The sequence below is a fragment of the Martes martes genome (genome assembly GCF_963455335.1).
Source record: "Martes martes genome assembly, chromosome: 2".
Classification (NCBI taxonomy): domain Eukaryota; kingdom Metazoa; phylum Chordata; class Mammalia; order Carnivora; family Mustelidae; genus Martes; species Martes martes.
In genome coordinates, this window is record NC_137889.1 from 174,099,847 (window position 1) to 174,117,929 (window position 18,083).

Consider the following 18,083-nt stretch of genomic DNA (forward strand, 5'->3'; position numbering starts at 1 on the left):
ACCCAGAAAATAACTAAGAAAAAGAGTGTTTCGAATAAGCTCCAGCTATGTTTGCAATTATTCCCAGAAGCTCTTGATTACTCAGAGACAAAGAAAAACCTTGGCTTGGCCTACTCCAAATAAACAAACAAAAATTGTAGAAAAGATACAAATTGTTCCAAAGCATAGAAAAAAAAAACAGGCAAATGGGATAGCAGCTCTTAGCCTTTATGTGCTTTTTGCCCCCCATGGACGTTTCTGGATGGTGGTGATGGGCGGAAGCGGGAGTGATCACTTTGAGGGACTCGGAACCGACATTCAATCTAGCTGTCCATGCCAGGAACAGCTTTTGTACCTACAACCTCTGGCAAAGGGAGGAATGAGAAAAGACAAGATTAAGAAAAATATTCAGAGGAAAGGGACAAAGAGTGAGTTAGCTGGGACTGGACTTTTTTTAAAAAAAGAAAGTTAAATTTCACTATATACCAACATATACTGGGAACTGAACATGCAAAATCATCTTTTCTAAAAGGGAGCCCAGAACACCAGGGTATGTGTGGCTCTGAAACTCTATTTTCTAGGGATCTAGTTCCCAGAATAGTGAAACTAATTAAGAACAGAACTTGTTTTATTTTAATCTTCCTTATTGTGCTTGTCAAAAAGTTAAAAGTAGAAAAATGGGGGCAGAATTAGTAACCAGATACTCTTTTTATTATAAGAAACATAATTTAAAAATGTTACGATGTTCTTGGACAAGTTGTATAAGTTGGGGAACACCATCTCAGCGCTTAACCTGTTTACTTCTATCATTCCTGAGGATTTTTTTTTAGAATTTTGTGAATGCTCTTTATGTCAAAAACCATTTCAGAAAGCAGCAATTGTTGGATTACTAGTAATTCAATCTGTGAGACATGCTGACCTATATCTCAGAGTGTAGAAAGTTACTTTTAAAAATTTGAAATTTATTTTCCAGCTTTACTGAGATACAATTGACACATAACATTATGTAAGTGTAAAGTATACATGTTGATTTGATATGTTTACAAACTGTAAAATGAGTACCACCAGAGCATCAGTTAATGCCTCCATCCTGTCACATAATAACCATCTCTTTTAGGAAGTCATTTTTAAAACACTCAAAAAATCAAAAAGCACTTTGCTATAAGAAAGACCTATAAAGGCTGTTCAATGGCTTATGTTGAAAAATGACTTTCATGGCAAAAACTTCTAGTTGTTCCCCACTACATTCCTCCTCCCCTTCTTAGATGCAAACGCTTGATTTTTGGCTGGACACTTTGTCTGCTAGCTCAGACTATATTCCTCCGTCTGTCTTGTTGCAGCTATATGTGGCCATATTACTAGCTCTTGGCCAATGAGATCTAAGTGGAAATGTGGTGGGCCATGTCTAGGAGAGAGCATCAAAGAGAAAGGGTTAACCTTTCTTCCTCCTTTTCTTATTGGCTGGAATGTTGGTAAAATGGCTAGCGTGGAAGCAGCCACTTTGGATTATGAGGTCACAGAGCAGCAAAGAGCAGAAACCTAGTTCTTGAGGACTGTGCAGGTGCCACACCAGCCTTTGACTGTCTGCCATCACCAATGTCTTTTACATGAGAGAGAAACAAATTGCTATCATTTCATCCACAATTATTTGATTTTTTTTTTAAGCATCAGAAAATACGCCAAAAAAATCACTTGGTTCAGACGATACGTGCTGGGGAGCCTAAGTGGTAACATGAAACAAAGCAGCTTTGGACCGCTCACTGACGATACCTTTATCTTAGTCTAACAGGGAATGCAAGAATTGTGTTCAATTATGAGCTTTACTGAAGCAGATCACACAGTGACATCTGCGGTTTTCCTTCTGAGCCTTTCTGAGGGAATCCCTGGCATGTAACTCAGAAACAAGTTGTGCTGGTGTTCTGAGCAAGAATGCCGAGCTTGTGGAGATGATCTGCCCTCTGCGCATCTCACTGATTCCTCATAGCTCTTTCTCCCACCCTCTCTGCTCCAGGATTCCTGCCTCAGAGCACAGGCACCTGCTGGTCTCTCAGCCCTGAAATGCTCTTCTTCACACATGCATCATTTTGAGTCTTAGCTTAATCATTCCTTCTTCAAAAAGACCTTCCCGGAGTAGCCATTCTTGTCCTGCCACATAGCATAGCACCCTGTTTTCTTCCCATCACTTTGTGAGATGACTGTTAGTCTTTTATCCTTTAGTCCTTTTATCCTTTAATGCTGATTTAGCGACTGTTTCTCCATGCCATTCCCTGGTCCCCTCACCCCACCTGCTGATGGGGATCTGGCCTCATTAACCCATTACTTAGACATGGTGTCCGGCACCCATTAAGCAGTCAACACTTATTTATGGAATGAATGAATACAAGAATGAATGGACTCCAGAGAACAGGCAAAGCTCTGTCCCACTAACAGCAGGCTCTGTTCAATTTCCTAGGGTTTGCCCATGGTCGGGGGAATTTTGGGTCCACCATATCATCTCTTGTGTTTATGACACCAACATCCCATCATTAGCAATGAGCTCCTTAGGGGCAAGAACAGATTCCATTCCTCTCTGCATCCTCCACTGCCCAACACAGAGCCTGGCCTACGCTGGACACTCAGTATGTTTGCTCTGCGTTGTCATTAAAGATGCCGCATTGACAGAAAGTCGGCTGTCACGACGACTCTAAAGACAGCTCTGACTTTAAAATGTCCTTATATGGGGTTCCTGGGTGGCTCAGTGGATTAAAGCCTCTGCCTTGGGCTCAGGTCACGGTCTCAGGGTCCTGGGATGTGGCACTGGACTCTCTGCTCGGCAGGGAGCCTGCCTCCTCTCTCTCTCTCTCTGCCTGTGTCTCTGCCTACTTGTGGTCTCTGTCTGTCAAATAAATAAATAAAATCTTTAAAAAAAGTAAAAAAATAAAATGTCCTGATTTGCTATTACAGTTGTCTATCCACATCTTTCTCTGTTTCATAGTGTTTTTTGTTTTTTTTTTAAGATTTTATCTATTTGAGAGAGAGAGAAAGAGAAGGAGCAGTGGGATGTAGTAGGCAGAGGGGAGAGGGAGAAGTAGGGCTCCCCACCCCTGAGTAGGGAGCCCGACGTGGGGCTTGATCCCAGGACCTTGGAATCATGACCTGAGCTGAAGGCAGACACTTACCAAACTGAGCCACACAGGCACCCCTGCTTCTTAGTGTTTCCACACAGCTTCTCTTTACTTGGGCTTGGAAGTGGCTATGCCGCCAGCTGCCTTCAGCACTGTGGAAGTCTGGCCTGTCTCATCTACTGCAGGGGCACGAGGCCCGGTGACCAACAGTGTGTTTTGCTGGATGGGATCCCAACTGCTGGCTCACTGAAGAACATGTGACAGACTTCAGGGTCCTTGTTCCCTCCAGGCTACTCGGCTAAGCTCAGTCATCTTGGATGAGACTCTACTGTATCATAACACAGTCCCACCCCATCAGCAAGGGCTGGTCTTGTGACCAACAAACAAGCACATGCCATCTAGGTAATTAAAAGCTGATAGATGAATAAAGACTATTTTAATCAGGAAACTCTTCATACATAAAGTAATTCATCGTCTTGGTCCAGTGGCCAATGGTACAATTTAGGAAAACTGTATCACTAATGTAGTTTATTAATACCTTTCCTACAGGGGTGACACCAAAGAGTTCAACAAAGATTTTTATTGTTTTTCAGAGGGACTTTACAAACCTCAATCAAGAGATCTGAAATTCTGTAAAACACATGCTTGTTCCTTAACTTCAATTTCCTCCGGTAGTTTTATAGATCCCTTAGGCCAGGGAGAGCAGGACCAGATGGTGCTTGGGAGTGCTTTACGCTGCATGTCTGCAAAGCCACGATAAATTTTAAAGTTTTGCCGATACTAAGCTTCTGGTATTCATCGTGATATGAAATGATCCCTGATGTATGTAGCTTGCTTTTTAGTTTTTAATCTGGCGCACTCATCATAGTGGCTACAAAATTTTCTTCTGGAAATTAAAACCAAACCAAACCAAGCCATACCAAGCCCAGTAACATCATCTAGACAAGTCGGAAAAGCAGGCTAGCATATGTTTATGTAACATAGCACTTCTCCCCAGGGTCTACCTTACCCCATAAATTGTTGCACTGGTGTGAAAAAATACAAGTCAGGTCTGAAAAAAAAAAGTCCTTCTCTTAAATCACAACCATATTTGTGAGAGGAAGACAGCGACATATTTAAAGTCACAGCCAAGCCTGTTGCACTATTTTCTTTTGCTTTTTCCTCTCCTCTGTAATTTCTTACTGTTGCATGTTCTACCTTTGTATAATCCACTGTTGCCCTGCCCTGATGTCAGCATTCCCTCATAACAGATAATTATGTCCATAATTCCAGTTCCTGGGATACTTGTTAATCATTAGCATCAAATCACTATTCTGGACTGAGATGCAGAATTATTCTAATGGAAACAAAGTGCAAAAGCTATAGGAAGGAATGTTCCCAGATGGTGACACCCTGCCCACCAACTGAGAGCCACCCAGTCTGGGTGTAGCTGGAGTCATCCAAGACGGCATTCAACTCTGAGATACTTGGGGAACCATTTTTGGAACTTCGTGCACATAGAATGTGCTGAAGACAGGGGAAAAGAATTGATCTGATGGTGTGAAAAGAACCCCCGATCCCTGGGAAAAGCCAGTATAGCTCTTGAGGACGCCTGATGATAGAAATAATACGTACAGACAACAGGCTTAGTCTACCAACCGGATGCACCTACTTCGATGGTCACCACTCACAGGAAAAGGACATCTCACGTCCTTAAGGCTGATGAGGCTGGGAGGAAACGCCTTCATGGAGAGGGATGAGACAAGGGAGAGAAACATAGAAGGCACAGAGAACAGACGACACAGAGGACAGTGTGTAAGGAGATTGAACGCAGACGCTGCATTCCAGGCTCAACGCACTCACAAGCCATGTGAACTTGAGAACCGTGTGTAACAACTCTGTGTCCATGAAATGTACAATTCCCCATGTTGCAATGAATGCCCATAGTGAAGGCAAGGAATGTGCTACACTGGTGACTGGCCTCTAGAAAATGAGGCCCTATTACTATCAGAGTGGAAACTGGGCATTCTCCGATGATAATGGGATGATCGGGTTTTCATTTTCATAAGCATCTTTTTTAATATGATGGGTATTGGTTATCCTAATACTGTGGTCAAGAAGAGGCAAGCGGCCAGGATATGAAGTGAGATGGCATTTCTATTCATGGGTTAGGGAGTTAGGTATGTGTGGAAAAGGGAGAATTAAAAATCTGGGTGCTTTTGAAACGAGATGGGAACATGTCTGCACCTGGCTAACTTATGGAAACTGATCAGGGCTGTGGGTATCCGGGGAACAGCAGCTAAATCAGGGACATCAATGGAGTGCAGGGAAGATGGCTGCAGGAAAGAAAGAAAAAAAAAAAAAGAATTTCCCACCTGGGGGTAAAAAAGAGCCAGGGCCCAAAGAGAAGGTATTTAGATCCTTAGGATGTTAGAGGAAACCAGGAAACCAGTGGATTTGAAAAGAAGACCTGGGATGAATTCTCTGGGCTACTTGCTATCACTTTGCCTACCACAAAGGTTTATTATTACATGGATTTAAATAAAACAAGGAATGCCAGAAATCACACACAGCGCCTGCAGCACATGCTGGGTGCACAGTAAATGTCGGTTCCCTTCCCGTCCCCTCTCAGCGTTGCAAGGATTCTCTTTGAACGCGTTGAGAGAAATAGCTCTGTCTTCAGACGGGCTGCAAAGATGAACCAAGAACGTAAACTGGACAGGACTAGACAATCCTGATCTATGTGTGAACACGAGTCCAGCTGAATATAGAAGCATGAGACCTGTACCTGTAAGTTGCCTAATTTGCATACGGCACCCTGACATCCCGTGAACTAGAACAAAACAGCCTGTGCCCTTGCGACAATTCAGATGTTCCTCTGGGGGGAGCAGGGTGAAGAGGAGGGCACAGAGATCTGAATCTTTAGGAGCTGGAAGGCAGCCTTGGAGGTGCGGATGACAGATTCTGCCAAAGTGTCCCCGCTGGCCACCGGCCACCGGCCACAGAAAGAGGCAGTTAAATGAGCTCAGCCTCCTGTTCTGCTGCTAGACATCACGACCCACTGGCTCTCTAGATGTTAGAAAGATGGCTCTTTTTGAGCCAAAATCGGCCCCTGCGTCTTCTCTGTGTCTCTGTTTTCTCATCTATCAACTGGTTATAACAGGTTTGCCGTGAGGAGCCAGTGACCTGAGGACAAGCACATCCTGATGAAGTTCATGGATGACATGATGGGGTCTGCCTTGCTTTCTTTTCCTCTCACTCCTCCCATCCAGGTGGCCGGCAAATCCCATCTGCTCGACCTTTAAAGGGGTTCAGAATCTGACCACTTCCACCAGTGCCGTCCGCCTGGCCCACGCCAACATCTTCTCTCGCCTGGGTTACTGGGATAACTTCCTAAATGGTCTACAACACAGCAGCCCTGGTCCTGCCCTGAAAACCCAAGTCAGATCCCAATACTTCCCTCTACATTCCCTCCAGTGGCTCCTGATCTGACCAGAAATAAAAGCCACAAGGCTGTGTGGGGAGCACTACTGAAAGCGTGGCTCTTGGTCCCCCTTGCTTGCTGTATTTTTCTTTATATACTTCCATCCGCCTATAGATTTCATGTCATTTTGTCTTCTTCCACTAAAAAGGAGGCTGAGAAGTACATGACTTTTTGTCTATCTTATTCACTAATGAATCCACAGTGTCTAGAACCGTGCCTGACACTTTGAAGAACGTTAACAAATTACTGGTAAAGTGTAGACTGAAGGAATGCGTATGAAGTACTTAGAGAAGTTCTGGGGATGTGGTGTTTAAGACATACGAGGTGTTAATGGTGGCGTTATTTCTCCCAGATCTTGGCTGCCTTTTTGAAGAACTTCTCTGTCCTGTTGATGCCACACAGTGTAGCGCCCTCCAAAACACCACCTGAACCAGGATGGGGGAGCTGGGCTGCTGTTTTCAGTCTTACGCCATCTCTCATAATTCTGTACTATCCTGCAGGGCCTTATGAAGCTTTTAGGCAACCAAGACACACATACATATTTAATTAATTATTTTGTTTCAGGAGGAATTGCTGTCACATTAGTACAGGAAAGAACTGGAGTCCTAGGGTACAGTGTGGGGATCAGACACCAAGGCTGCGTGGTGGTTGTGACAGAAAGTTACCACACACTACCTCACAAATCCTGTGGAGGAACCTTAAGTCCTGGGGGCTGCCCCAGGCCATGTTTCATTATGTAGATTACATTAAACACATCAAATTGAGGAACGCTAAGATTTATACTGAGTCCAATATTATTTGTAGTAATATATTACTATATGTAACACTCAGTAATATATGTAATATATAATAGTATTTTGCTATGAAAGTTAACAGATGCATAAGTAAATTTTATCCAGGATGGCTGGCCAATTTTATACACACACACACACACAAAGATATTGGTAAATAAATGAATTTTTCATATATTTGCATGTTTGTATATATGTATGTATGTATGTACGTATCTGGCTATACTCTATTTAAAAAAATATTTTACTTATTTATTTCAGAGAGAGAGAGAGAGAGAGAATGAGCAGGAGGAGGGGCCAATGGGAAGGGACGAGCAGACTTGCACTGTGTGCGGAGCACAATGCGGGGTTCGATCCCAGGACCCTGAGATGATGACCTAAGCCGACATCAAGAGCATCGACATCGACCCACTGAGCTGCTCAGACGCCCCTGTTTCTGGCTATACTCTCGATGGCAAGATAGAATTTTAAGCTTAGAAAAATGTAAACCTAAGGGTAGTTCCTTCTTTCTGAAAATAACTGGATTATAGTAGAACTAGTGACTCTCTACATGTAGTAAGAATGTCCAACATTGAGTATTGCTACAAATATTTCTTGGGATCCATTGCTCCAGGCCCAGGAAACAGCAAATGTGGACTATCTATCCCGGAGAATCTGAGTGGCATACTTGTTAAACCCTCTCTTGGGAGTTTTTGAGAGGCTCATTTGCACACATACACATATATCAAAATGCTTTGTAAGCACTAAGTACTACATAAATTTAAAGTATTTTCTTTGAATAAATTCAACCGACTTACATTTTGGACAAACCAGTCAAGCCTATAGGTAAATTAATCCATTCTTCATATTTTCAGTGGAGCCCCAGCTATTTAAACATTATATTCAAAGCATCAGGAGTAATAAAATAACAAGAAAAAGAACCCCTGTTAGCACTTCCCACTGTATATGAAGTGAACAGAAACGTGATGGAGTACTGACATTCATTTCACTTCGAATTAAACACAGCATCACCGCAAGTCCCAAGAGATGATATTAAGTTTTGTGTTTGGGTAATACCAGGAATTCTACAGGCAAGGCTAGAATTATATTTGGTTGGCAAGAAGCCAATCAAACTTCACACTTGTTCTAGAAGTAGGTGGTCAAAAACTCTGTTCTTGTCATCAAAAGCTGTTGGCTTCAGTTGCTTAAACTATCTGAATCTCGACATCTCTCGGGTCCCTCATCTTGAAGGTAAAGCATTAAGAAGTGAGATAAAGTGAGGTCTCGTGAAAATGACATTAAGTTGAAATTAACCTGAAGGAAAAGCAGGTCCAATCAGACAGAGCCCATCAAATGGACACAAAGAATAGAACCGATTTTCCAAGTGGCATCTTCAGACATATACGGTCTTGGATTTTATTTCTTCAGGGAAAAAGGGCTCAAACCAAGGTAGGGAGGAGGTGCGTTCATAGCTTTCTCTCTGTTTTCCTCAAAATACATGCTGTAAATCTGCTAGAGTTCACAGTACATGTTTCAAAAGCGGCCTTCACTTTTGGTGGAAGGAAATACTTTTTCCTTGATATGTCTGGTTTCGCTGTAATAGTATATAATGCCTCTCTCTAATAAATTTAACCACAAAATTTTTTTCCTGAAGTGTGTCTGCATTCTGCTAATTTATAAAAAGCAGGATGCTGTCAGATAAAATTTCACGAAAATGATCTATAAACCAGACTGTCAAAAGTGAAAGGTACTCAGGCGGTACTTAGGGGCAACAAATCCATGGAAACCACTGGAAAGCTTTCCTGAGGCTGTAGGACAACAATGTAGGAAAGGAGCTCACATTTCCTTGATTTGCAAGTTACTGTGAGGTCACAGGAAATCCTGAAATGTTTTCCACATTTTCTTTTATACATTTTATGTCAAATTTCCTACAATTGAAATCATAAACCTTCCTACTGCTGGAATCTCTTCTGAAGGAAAGGAGATCTTGTGACACTCCCCCATGAACACCTAATAACTCAATTCCTACCCGTGTAACAAGAAACTGACAGACAGGATTGAAAATGGACTGTGATAAGGCCGCACCGTCAGATGCCCTAACTCGTTCAAAATGAAAACCAAACTGGTATCATTTAAGAAGACTCTCAGAAAGTACATTTAATCCAGCAACAGTAGACTTTTCTTTAGAATAAGAGATAACGGAAGAAATGATAGACTGTCCCAAAGACATAAGCTTACCATTTCCCCAGATTGATTCTCCAAAATGTATCTGTGGATTTACGGTCTAATTTTAAAATGGCATCTTCTGGGTGGAGATTCTTAACATGATTCAAGCCCCCGACCACCATATTTTATGGTTCTAGCTATGCTTATGAAAGGTAAGTCAGATTTAAGTAAAATGTCCAAGTGTAAAATATTCCCTCAAGATTTATCACTTGCAACCGTGGAGTTTAAGAATAGCTTTTAAATGGTCAAATACTATTTTAACATAAATCCAAGCAGAACAATTAGGGCTCACTAATGAATACCAATTTTCCAGATTTGTCTGTCATGAGTAATTGGGACACCTTACCTCTCCTGACATATCGGGGGCCATCGGAACAGCGGGCCACAGAGACGAGTAGATGCCAAAAAACACCACCCAGAGTGCGATGCTGCCCCAAATCGCTATGTGGCTGAACTGTGAAGGAAGGGAATGTGAGACATGAGATTTTCAGGGAGACTGAGTACACACACACACACACACACACACACACACACACACACAAACAGCTTTTGCAAATGCCCTTATTACTTCTTTACTACACCATAAAACATTCTCTCTAGGAATTTCTGAATAATGATGTGCGTGTGTTTTAACAGGATCTTTCATCAGTGCTAATGCTAGTGTCTTCCCCAACCACTAGGATGTTTGCAGGACTGGCATTTACAACTCTTCCCTCTCTACCTCCTTTGGGAGCCTCTCTCCTATGATTCTCCTCTTTTTTTTTTTTAATCTGCTACCATCTTTAACTTCCTTTACTTCTGCTTTGCACAGTCTCGCCTGAAGAGGCTAGATACCACCTGTGAGAACACCACCTGGATGTTGGGACTGTCCAATCTACCTTTCGTGTTTCGTGGGCCCATCGTTCCCCTGCACATCAAACTTTCATTTCCTTTTGTTTCCTGGATCTCTCTACCCGGATGTGAATCTACTTCAGAACTAATGTTCTAAAATGGAACTTGTCTTATCCTGACTGGATATTTAGAAATGTCCGAGGACAAATCTTTTGCTCATATCGCCGGTTTTCGAAATCATTTTCCAGTGGGTTTTCTGTGGAATGTGTGTTGTGACATGCTCTTCTAAGTAAGGTTCTTAGTCAAGTTTTGGAAGCCTCTCTCCTTCCTGGGATAGTCACAATAATGTATTAAAGGTTCTGAAAATCTTGTGGTCCATAAACTCATGTGAGTTTTTTTTTTTTCACTTGCTGTTTCCAAACTAGACACACTAGAATTCCGGTTCTTCCCCCGCCACCCAAACCCCTCCCAATGAACAATCCACAGAACAAGGGTACAGGGATACATAAAGGAAGAATGAAGAACGACGATGTTCGTGATAACACGTAAGTAAATGAGACATGCCTCGGTTGTGGTTGGAGATGCTCTTACCCATGTCCAATATGATGTCTCCAATCCAGCTTTCAGACACACAGTTATCACCACAAACTAAAACAGAATGGAAAATGTTATGTTATTTCATAAATGTGTTAATTCAAATGGCTAAAAGGGAGGTTTGTAAAGACCAGGCGTTACACAGTGAACGAGACTATGGGACTGGTCGGTTACTCAGCTTGCTTTGTATGTCCATCTTGCAACGACACAGGTGAATGTGCCGGGTGCCTGCCCATGATGGCCGTGACCGGTCAGAAGGGCCCAGAGCAGCATCCTACCCCCGCCCTCCTCTCCTGCACACCTTCCCAGTCCATCCACAAGGCTTGTATGGATTCATTTCTGAATGATGAGTATATGTCTGCAGGAACTTGGATTTTCAGGCTTGCTTCAATTGTCTATCATCTGTAATACTTAAAGCCCCTACTTTCCAAATTTTAAGGATAAATCCTAAAAGTAGTATAGCTGGATATTTAGAAACCTAAACACTTACTCTGTAACTTGACTTACTTACAACCCTACAGATCAGGATATAAAAGCCTGTTAATACCCTCCAGGATATACACACCCATTACCATCGCTGACCCTGCTGCTAATTCGGAAGTAAGGGCACTAGGTTTAATGAACGGCCCTGGGTTTTCCAGAGGGTAGGGCCATGGTTAACTGGACTTGCCCTGGAGTCAAACTGTTCACGGTCAAGGCTCCACCATTTATTAGGTGTTTTGGTTAAGGAACAAGGTGAGTGACTTGACATCTGTGTCTCAGCTTCTTCATCTGTAATCTGGGACTGGTAATGATCCCCTGCCTCAGAGGGCCGGGAGTATAAAACACCAAGAACAGTGCAGAGCACTGTAATCTGTTAGTAGCTATTTATAATTAAAAATAAAATCTCAAATACTGTTAGTAGTCAACAGAATTCTGGCCACTTCCGGTAGTTGGCAGTGGTGGGAGTGAGAAGCGGGCCTAGCACGGCTGGGCGATAGGCGCTTGTGTGCCTCGTTCTAGTTCAGGTTTGCAAAGAGTGTTAGGGCCTTCCCCATGGGGTCAGAGAGTCAGGCTCAGGGGAGGCATGTGGGCTTTCTCAGCAAGATCTCTAAAGGCAATTTCGGATTAATTCTGTAGAAGTTAAACTCTTGTGAGAATGTAAGTACTCGTTAATAAGCTAAAAGGAAGTTCAAAACTAAGAGATACAGTGTGACATAAAATTAATAAAATTAATTTGACATAAAATTAATACTCCTGAGACCAGAGTATCTTAACGTGTCCTAAGAGACGTCGCTGCTCTATACTTGGATTAATTTCTAAACTGACTCTATCGAGTACTTATTTCTGTTTTACACTCACGTTGTAGGAGACCAAGTCACAAGCCCTCCAAACATATTTTTCCTTCCTGTTACTACTTCCATGGGTTGAGTCAACGGAAAGGAGAACCCCTAGAAAATAACTTGATCCCTGTTATTTAATGGCCTCAATGTCCCATCATTCAGTAATTTAAACACTTGATATTTAAACACCATATTATGGTTTTCTCCCAACGAAGTCAGCCATGCTGACAGCCACTTATTACCTGGAGCAGCTCCCCACCCTCACTCGGGGGGCACAGAGAGGGACACGGAATGAGAGGAAGGAACACTGGCCTGAGGATTCTGTGTTGAAGGTTGTAGTAAACTTATCAGACACCAATGACGTGACATTGGGCCTTAGCATCCAAGTAGTGCCTTTTTTTTAAGGGAAAAGTGGTCTTAAGACATTTTTTGGCCCTTTATGGCAGGAATGGGCTTGCACTCATATGTGTGTCCTCTGTAAGTGTTTGGATAGTGACTTAACAGAGTAGGTTCCATGCCTTGTGTGGATGGAATGTCCCCAAAGAGTAACTCCTCTCCCATCTTAGTTATTGTGAGACTCTAGAATCATTACTGGTTAAACACCCAAGAACAGTTTGATAATATTTGCCATAAATTCAGGAAAGCAAAAAAAAAAAAAAAAGTATTAACAAGGGCAGTAAAATAAAAATGAAGAAAAAGAGATAAGGAAGAGAAAAAAGGGGAAATGGGGTGAGTGCTAAGAGAAAAGAGGGAATGCAACAAAAGTCCTATAAAGTCTGTGAGCCTAAGTGACATATTAATAACCTAATATAATCTCTTAAATCTCTTAATAGTCAAAACATTTTATTTCATTTTTAAAGGGAAGTGCAAACAACCCTATGTGCAGAAATGCACATGGTTCAATTTGACAACAGAATGAACACATACTAAAGGATTGATATTATACACAAACTAGGCAAATGCTCCGTACTCACCGTGTAAACAAAGTTTCCCAACAGCAGATAATCAGAGGTTTTCCCATTTCCAAATACATTACCTGTATGATAAGAAGAGAGGCTTATTAGAAATGAAAACCAAAGAGATCCTTTCCGAATTTTTTCAAAGATAAATCAATTTATAATTGTTGAACAAAAGAAGGGGAACCAAGTGTCACACCATGGAATCAAACGAAGCTAATTAAAGACAAAACTTATAAGAAGTCTCACAAAGTTGCTATAAATGTGGGTCACAAATTAAAAACAATTTTCCAATAACCAACATGAAGGAGGAAACCTGACTTGTTAACTAATTCTCAGGATCCATGAGGTGGAAAAAAAAAGAAAACAACCCAACTCACTGTTCAAGGAAAGCCTAATTCTATGGGCATTTGAGAAAGGAGGAAACATCCTGAACCTTAATAAAGAATTTTGCTAACAATATAGATGAGGGTCTCAGGGAGGCTTCTTACTTTCTCTCAATGAAGTTGTTGGCATCAGACCAAAAGGGGTTCATAAATGCAAATCACAGAAGACTGAAGAGAACCAATATGGTTCCAGGCATATGGCTCGTGGAAGGTTTGGCTGAATTTAGGCGCATATTTTTTTTTTTTTAAGATTATTTATTTATTTATTTGACAGACAGAGATCACAAGCAGGCAGAGAGGCAGGTAGAGAGAGAGGGAGGGGGAAGCAGGCTCCCTGTTGAGCAGAGAGCCCGATGCGGGGCTCGATCCCAGGACCCCGGGATCATGACCTGAGCCAAAGGCAGAGGCCTTAACCCACTGAGCCACCCAGGAGCCCCTAGGCGCATATTTGGAAGTATTTTGTTATCCAGCAATGACTAACAACTGTGGGTTTAGGAATAGTCCGTTGAGTTTGGGAGACACAGACCAGGCTTGGTTCTGTGACTAGTTGTGTCAGGTTGGTTTATAACCAATCTCCAAGGGAACTCAGTTTCTTCCCTTAAAAGATAGAGTGAGGGGCGCCTGGGTGGCTCAGTGGGTTAAGGCCTCTGCCTTCGGCTCGGGTCATGATCCCGGGGTCCTGGGATCGAGCCCCGCATCGGGCTCTCTGCTCGGCAGGGAGCCTGCTTCCCTGTCCCCCTCTGCCTGCCTCTCTGCCTGCTTGTGATTTCTGTCTGTCGAATAAATAAATAAAATCTTAAAAAAAAAAAAAAAAGATGGAGTGAAACTACCTATGCCCTGGAGGGGTTTTGAAATTAAAATGAGGTTTCCTGTGGGAGACGCCAAGCGCAGTGTTCCAGTGCTGGGTGCACGCGTGGCAGACACTCCAGGATGTGACCCTACCCCGCTCTAGAGTTTTTGGTATTAAGTAGTCAGGAAGGGCTGGTAAGCAGTAATCTCAGAGACTCCTCTGTAGTAGTATTCCCCGATTAAGGATACAGGATTTGATGTGCTATGTCTTTTTTTTTTTTTTTTTTAAAGATTTTATTTATTTGAGAGAGTGAGTGAGAAAGGGTGAGGGGCAGAGGGGGAAGGAGAGGATGAAGGAAAGAATCCCAAGCAGACTCGGTACAGAGCCCGACATGGGACTTGATCCCACAACCCTGAGATCATGACCTGAGCTGAAACCAAGAGTCAGATGCTCAACGGGCTGAGTCTCAGGTGCACCTTGAAGTACTGTGTCTTTTGAACACACTGTTTACAAACTCGTATCTACCACGAATCTGCAAACTTCTATACAACCAAACTAACATACTCAGAAATCTACGAAATAACTGAAGATGTCTCATGATCACGTCCTGACTTCCATGCGTTTATACTGGTCCTTTAACCAGTGTATACAGGTTATCAAAAATAATCACATTTGGGTCTAAGGAAATGGATTGGTTGGATTGGTCTAAGGAAATGGATTGGTCTAAGGAAATTGGATCATGACTGGTTCATCATGAATAAGTCAAAGATTCATTTCAAGGTCACGTAGAGAAAGAAATGAAAGAGCCTACTGTAGGCATTGTCAGAGTCAGCATTTGGATGACTCAGAGACCATTCATTCTCATACTTTCTGGTCTCTAGACTCCTTTACACTTAGGAAATTATTGATGATCTCCAAAAACTTTTGTTTATGTGGTTTATATCTATCGATATTTACCAAGTTATAAATTAAGGCAGAATATTAAAAAATATATACTGATTTATCTAAAGATAATAGTAAAAAACTCCATCCATAGAATATAAATGGATTTTATAAATAGTATTTCCCCCAACAAAAAAGGTTAGTGAGGAAACTGGCCTTGTTTTATATTTTTATAATCTCTTTAATGTCTTGCTCAAGAGAAGGAAGCTGGATTCTCATATTCTGGTTGAGATATATAAGGAAAATTCAACTTCACAGAGAGACGGAGTTATAACAGAGGAGTGTTTTAATAATCTTTTCTCCTGAGTGTGGCTATTCTTTGATACTACATCAAAAGTCAACAAGTAGTTTCTTAGAGGTTCATTACAGTGTGGAGCCTGAAATTGTACCGTGAAGTTACAGTACTCTATTACACTGAAACCTACGGCTCCCCTTGATGCTTTGGGTGGGTCTTCAACTCATGCAGGATTCTTTCTTTCTTTCTTTTTCTTCTTTTAAGATTTTATTTAGTTATTTATTTGTCAGAGAGAGGGAAAGAACACAAGCAGGCAGAGTGGCAGGCAGAGGCAGAGATAGAAGCAGGCTCCTCGCTGAGCAAGGAGCCCGATGCGGAACTCGATGCCAGGATCCCGGGATCATGACCTGAGCCGAAGGCAGTGGCTTAACCGACTGAGCCAACCTGGCAACCCTTGGGCAGGATTCTGTAACCTCATGACAGCAGCTGGTGCAGGTCACAACTCGAATGGTCCACAGGGCATCCTGCCTGGTACGACTCTCACTGGCGTTCAGAAGGGCTTTCTGCTCACTTCCCCTTGTGTCACACAGAATAGTCATGAGATAGGCACCAGGTTTCAAGATGGAACAGAAGTCTTAGTTTGACAGCTTCTTTGAGGGCATTCTTAAGTGACACTGACTTTTGTGGTTGTTTCTTAAATTGGGTGCCTGGCAGGGAAGACTATCATGTCCACGAAGGTGCTGGAACCACTATTTGTGTCAAGGCACCAGCAATTTTACCCACCCTTGCTTTTGCATCAGCCACAAGACAAAAAAATAATGTCTGGATAGTACTGTGCAAATTTTGAAATTTTGACCTCAGGTACCCCAAGAAGGTCATCATGGATATTTATGAAGGTGTCTACAGGCCATACTTTGGGAACCACCGAAGCGAGTGAATTAATGCATGTTTAGCGGCACTTTATATACTCATACATTTCTTGTGTAGCCCATCCTTTCAAAAGCCAAAAAAAAAAAAAAAAAGCAAACCCTCTACTTATTTAAAAATTAAAAACAAGGCAAAGAAAACCCAACAAACCCCTCAATATTAGAATGTTAAAATGTAATTTATGCTGCACACCATTCATGTCTTAAGAAGAGAGACCACGTGTGCTCTGGACTGGGCTGGATTTGGGTTCTACAGGCGGCACATTTCATGAAATGCCCCCGTTGAAGGTGGTGAACTGGGGCAGTTTCCCAGACAAAAGCAAAGAGAGGGCCAGGATCTGCTCTCCAGGAGCTGGAGTCACTTGGGAATTCCTTTCATACCCTGTCACTGTGAAGGCATTTTACGCGCTATTTGGCTGGGGAGACTTTTGATATTGAATTTCCTTTTTCCAGTTTAGAATGTTGAAACAGCAAACGATGGACATGCCTCGTCTTTCATACCTATATTGATTTTGCAATCTGAAAATAAACCTTACCTAGAGAAATTGTCTAAGGTCCTATATTATACCCTAGAGTTCAATATCCCATGGCTTCGAAGAGCGGAAACCATCTAAATGTCCCTCAACAGAGGAATGGATAATGAAAATGTGGAAAATCCATACGAGGGAATAGCACTCATCCGTAAGGAGTGAGGTACTGATTCATGCTGCAGTATGGATGAACCAAGGCCCCATATGACATGATTCCATTCTTATGAAATGTCCAGAATAGGCAAATTCACAGACAACAATTACTGGTTTCCAGGGACTTGGGGTGAGGAGCGATGGGGAGTAACTGCTAATGGGCGTAGGGCTTCTTGACAGAGTGATGGAAATGTTCTGGCATTGGATCGTGGTGAACTGGTACAATTCTCTGAATATACTAAAAAACCCACTGAATTATATAATTTTAAAAGGGTGAATTTAACGACATGTGAATTATAGCTAAAAAAAAAAAAAAATCCATTGTGGTTCTCCTGGCCTATTGAAGTCAACAGGCTGTGTTTTAATTGGATTTTTCTCACTATTCATTTCCATGGCTTAGAACATGAGAAGTATTTAGTATACCAGGAGAGAAATTATTAAAGAAATGAGATGAAAATCTCTGATTCGGACACGAAGGGCCCACCCTCCCTGTAACACTCACCCCACTCAGGCCCCGTGCCCCCATTAACTCAGTGACGGGTTCCCAAGCGCTGACGACTAGCTAGGCTCTGTTCTAAGTCCTGCAAATACAACGGTGAACTACGCTGTTCTCTGCTCTTCAGGAGCTTTGATACTGATGGGGAGAGAGAATAAAAACCGAGCAAATGAAAAAAAAAAAAGAAAAAAAAAACAAAAACGAGCAAATGCATCACACCCTGATAGGTGAAGATATCCTAAAGAAGATGAAGGATAATGAGGGGAAGTCGTGCATGCAGAGAAGGGCGGTGAAGGTGGCTCTTTGGGAGCACAAGCCTCAGGGGGTGAGGGGGAGAGCCGGGAGGACTCCCTGGAGGAGGAGGAGGAAGGAAGTGTAGG

At 42.3% G+C, this 18,083-nt stretch overlaps 1 protein-coding gene across 1 annotated transcript in view; it reads right to left on the bottom strand.

Annotated features, from left to right (window-relative positions):
• Window positions 1–18,083, bottom strand: part of ATP8A1 (ATPase phospholipid transporting 8A1) — a 227,811-nt gene that overhangs the window by 21,255 nt on the left and 188,473 nt on the right. Inside the window, exons 31-33 of the mRNA XM_080797542.1 lie at window positions 13,264–13,325; window positions 10,965–11,021; window positions 9,889–9,996 (exon numbers count right to left, since the gene is read on the bottom strand). Of these exons, the coding sequence (XP_080653668.1) occupies window positions 9,889–9,996; window positions 10,965–11,021; window positions 13,264–13,325 (227 nt within the window). The remainder of the gene's footprint in view (window positions 1–9,888; window positions 9,997–10,964; window positions 11,022–13,263; window positions 13,326–18,083) is intronic.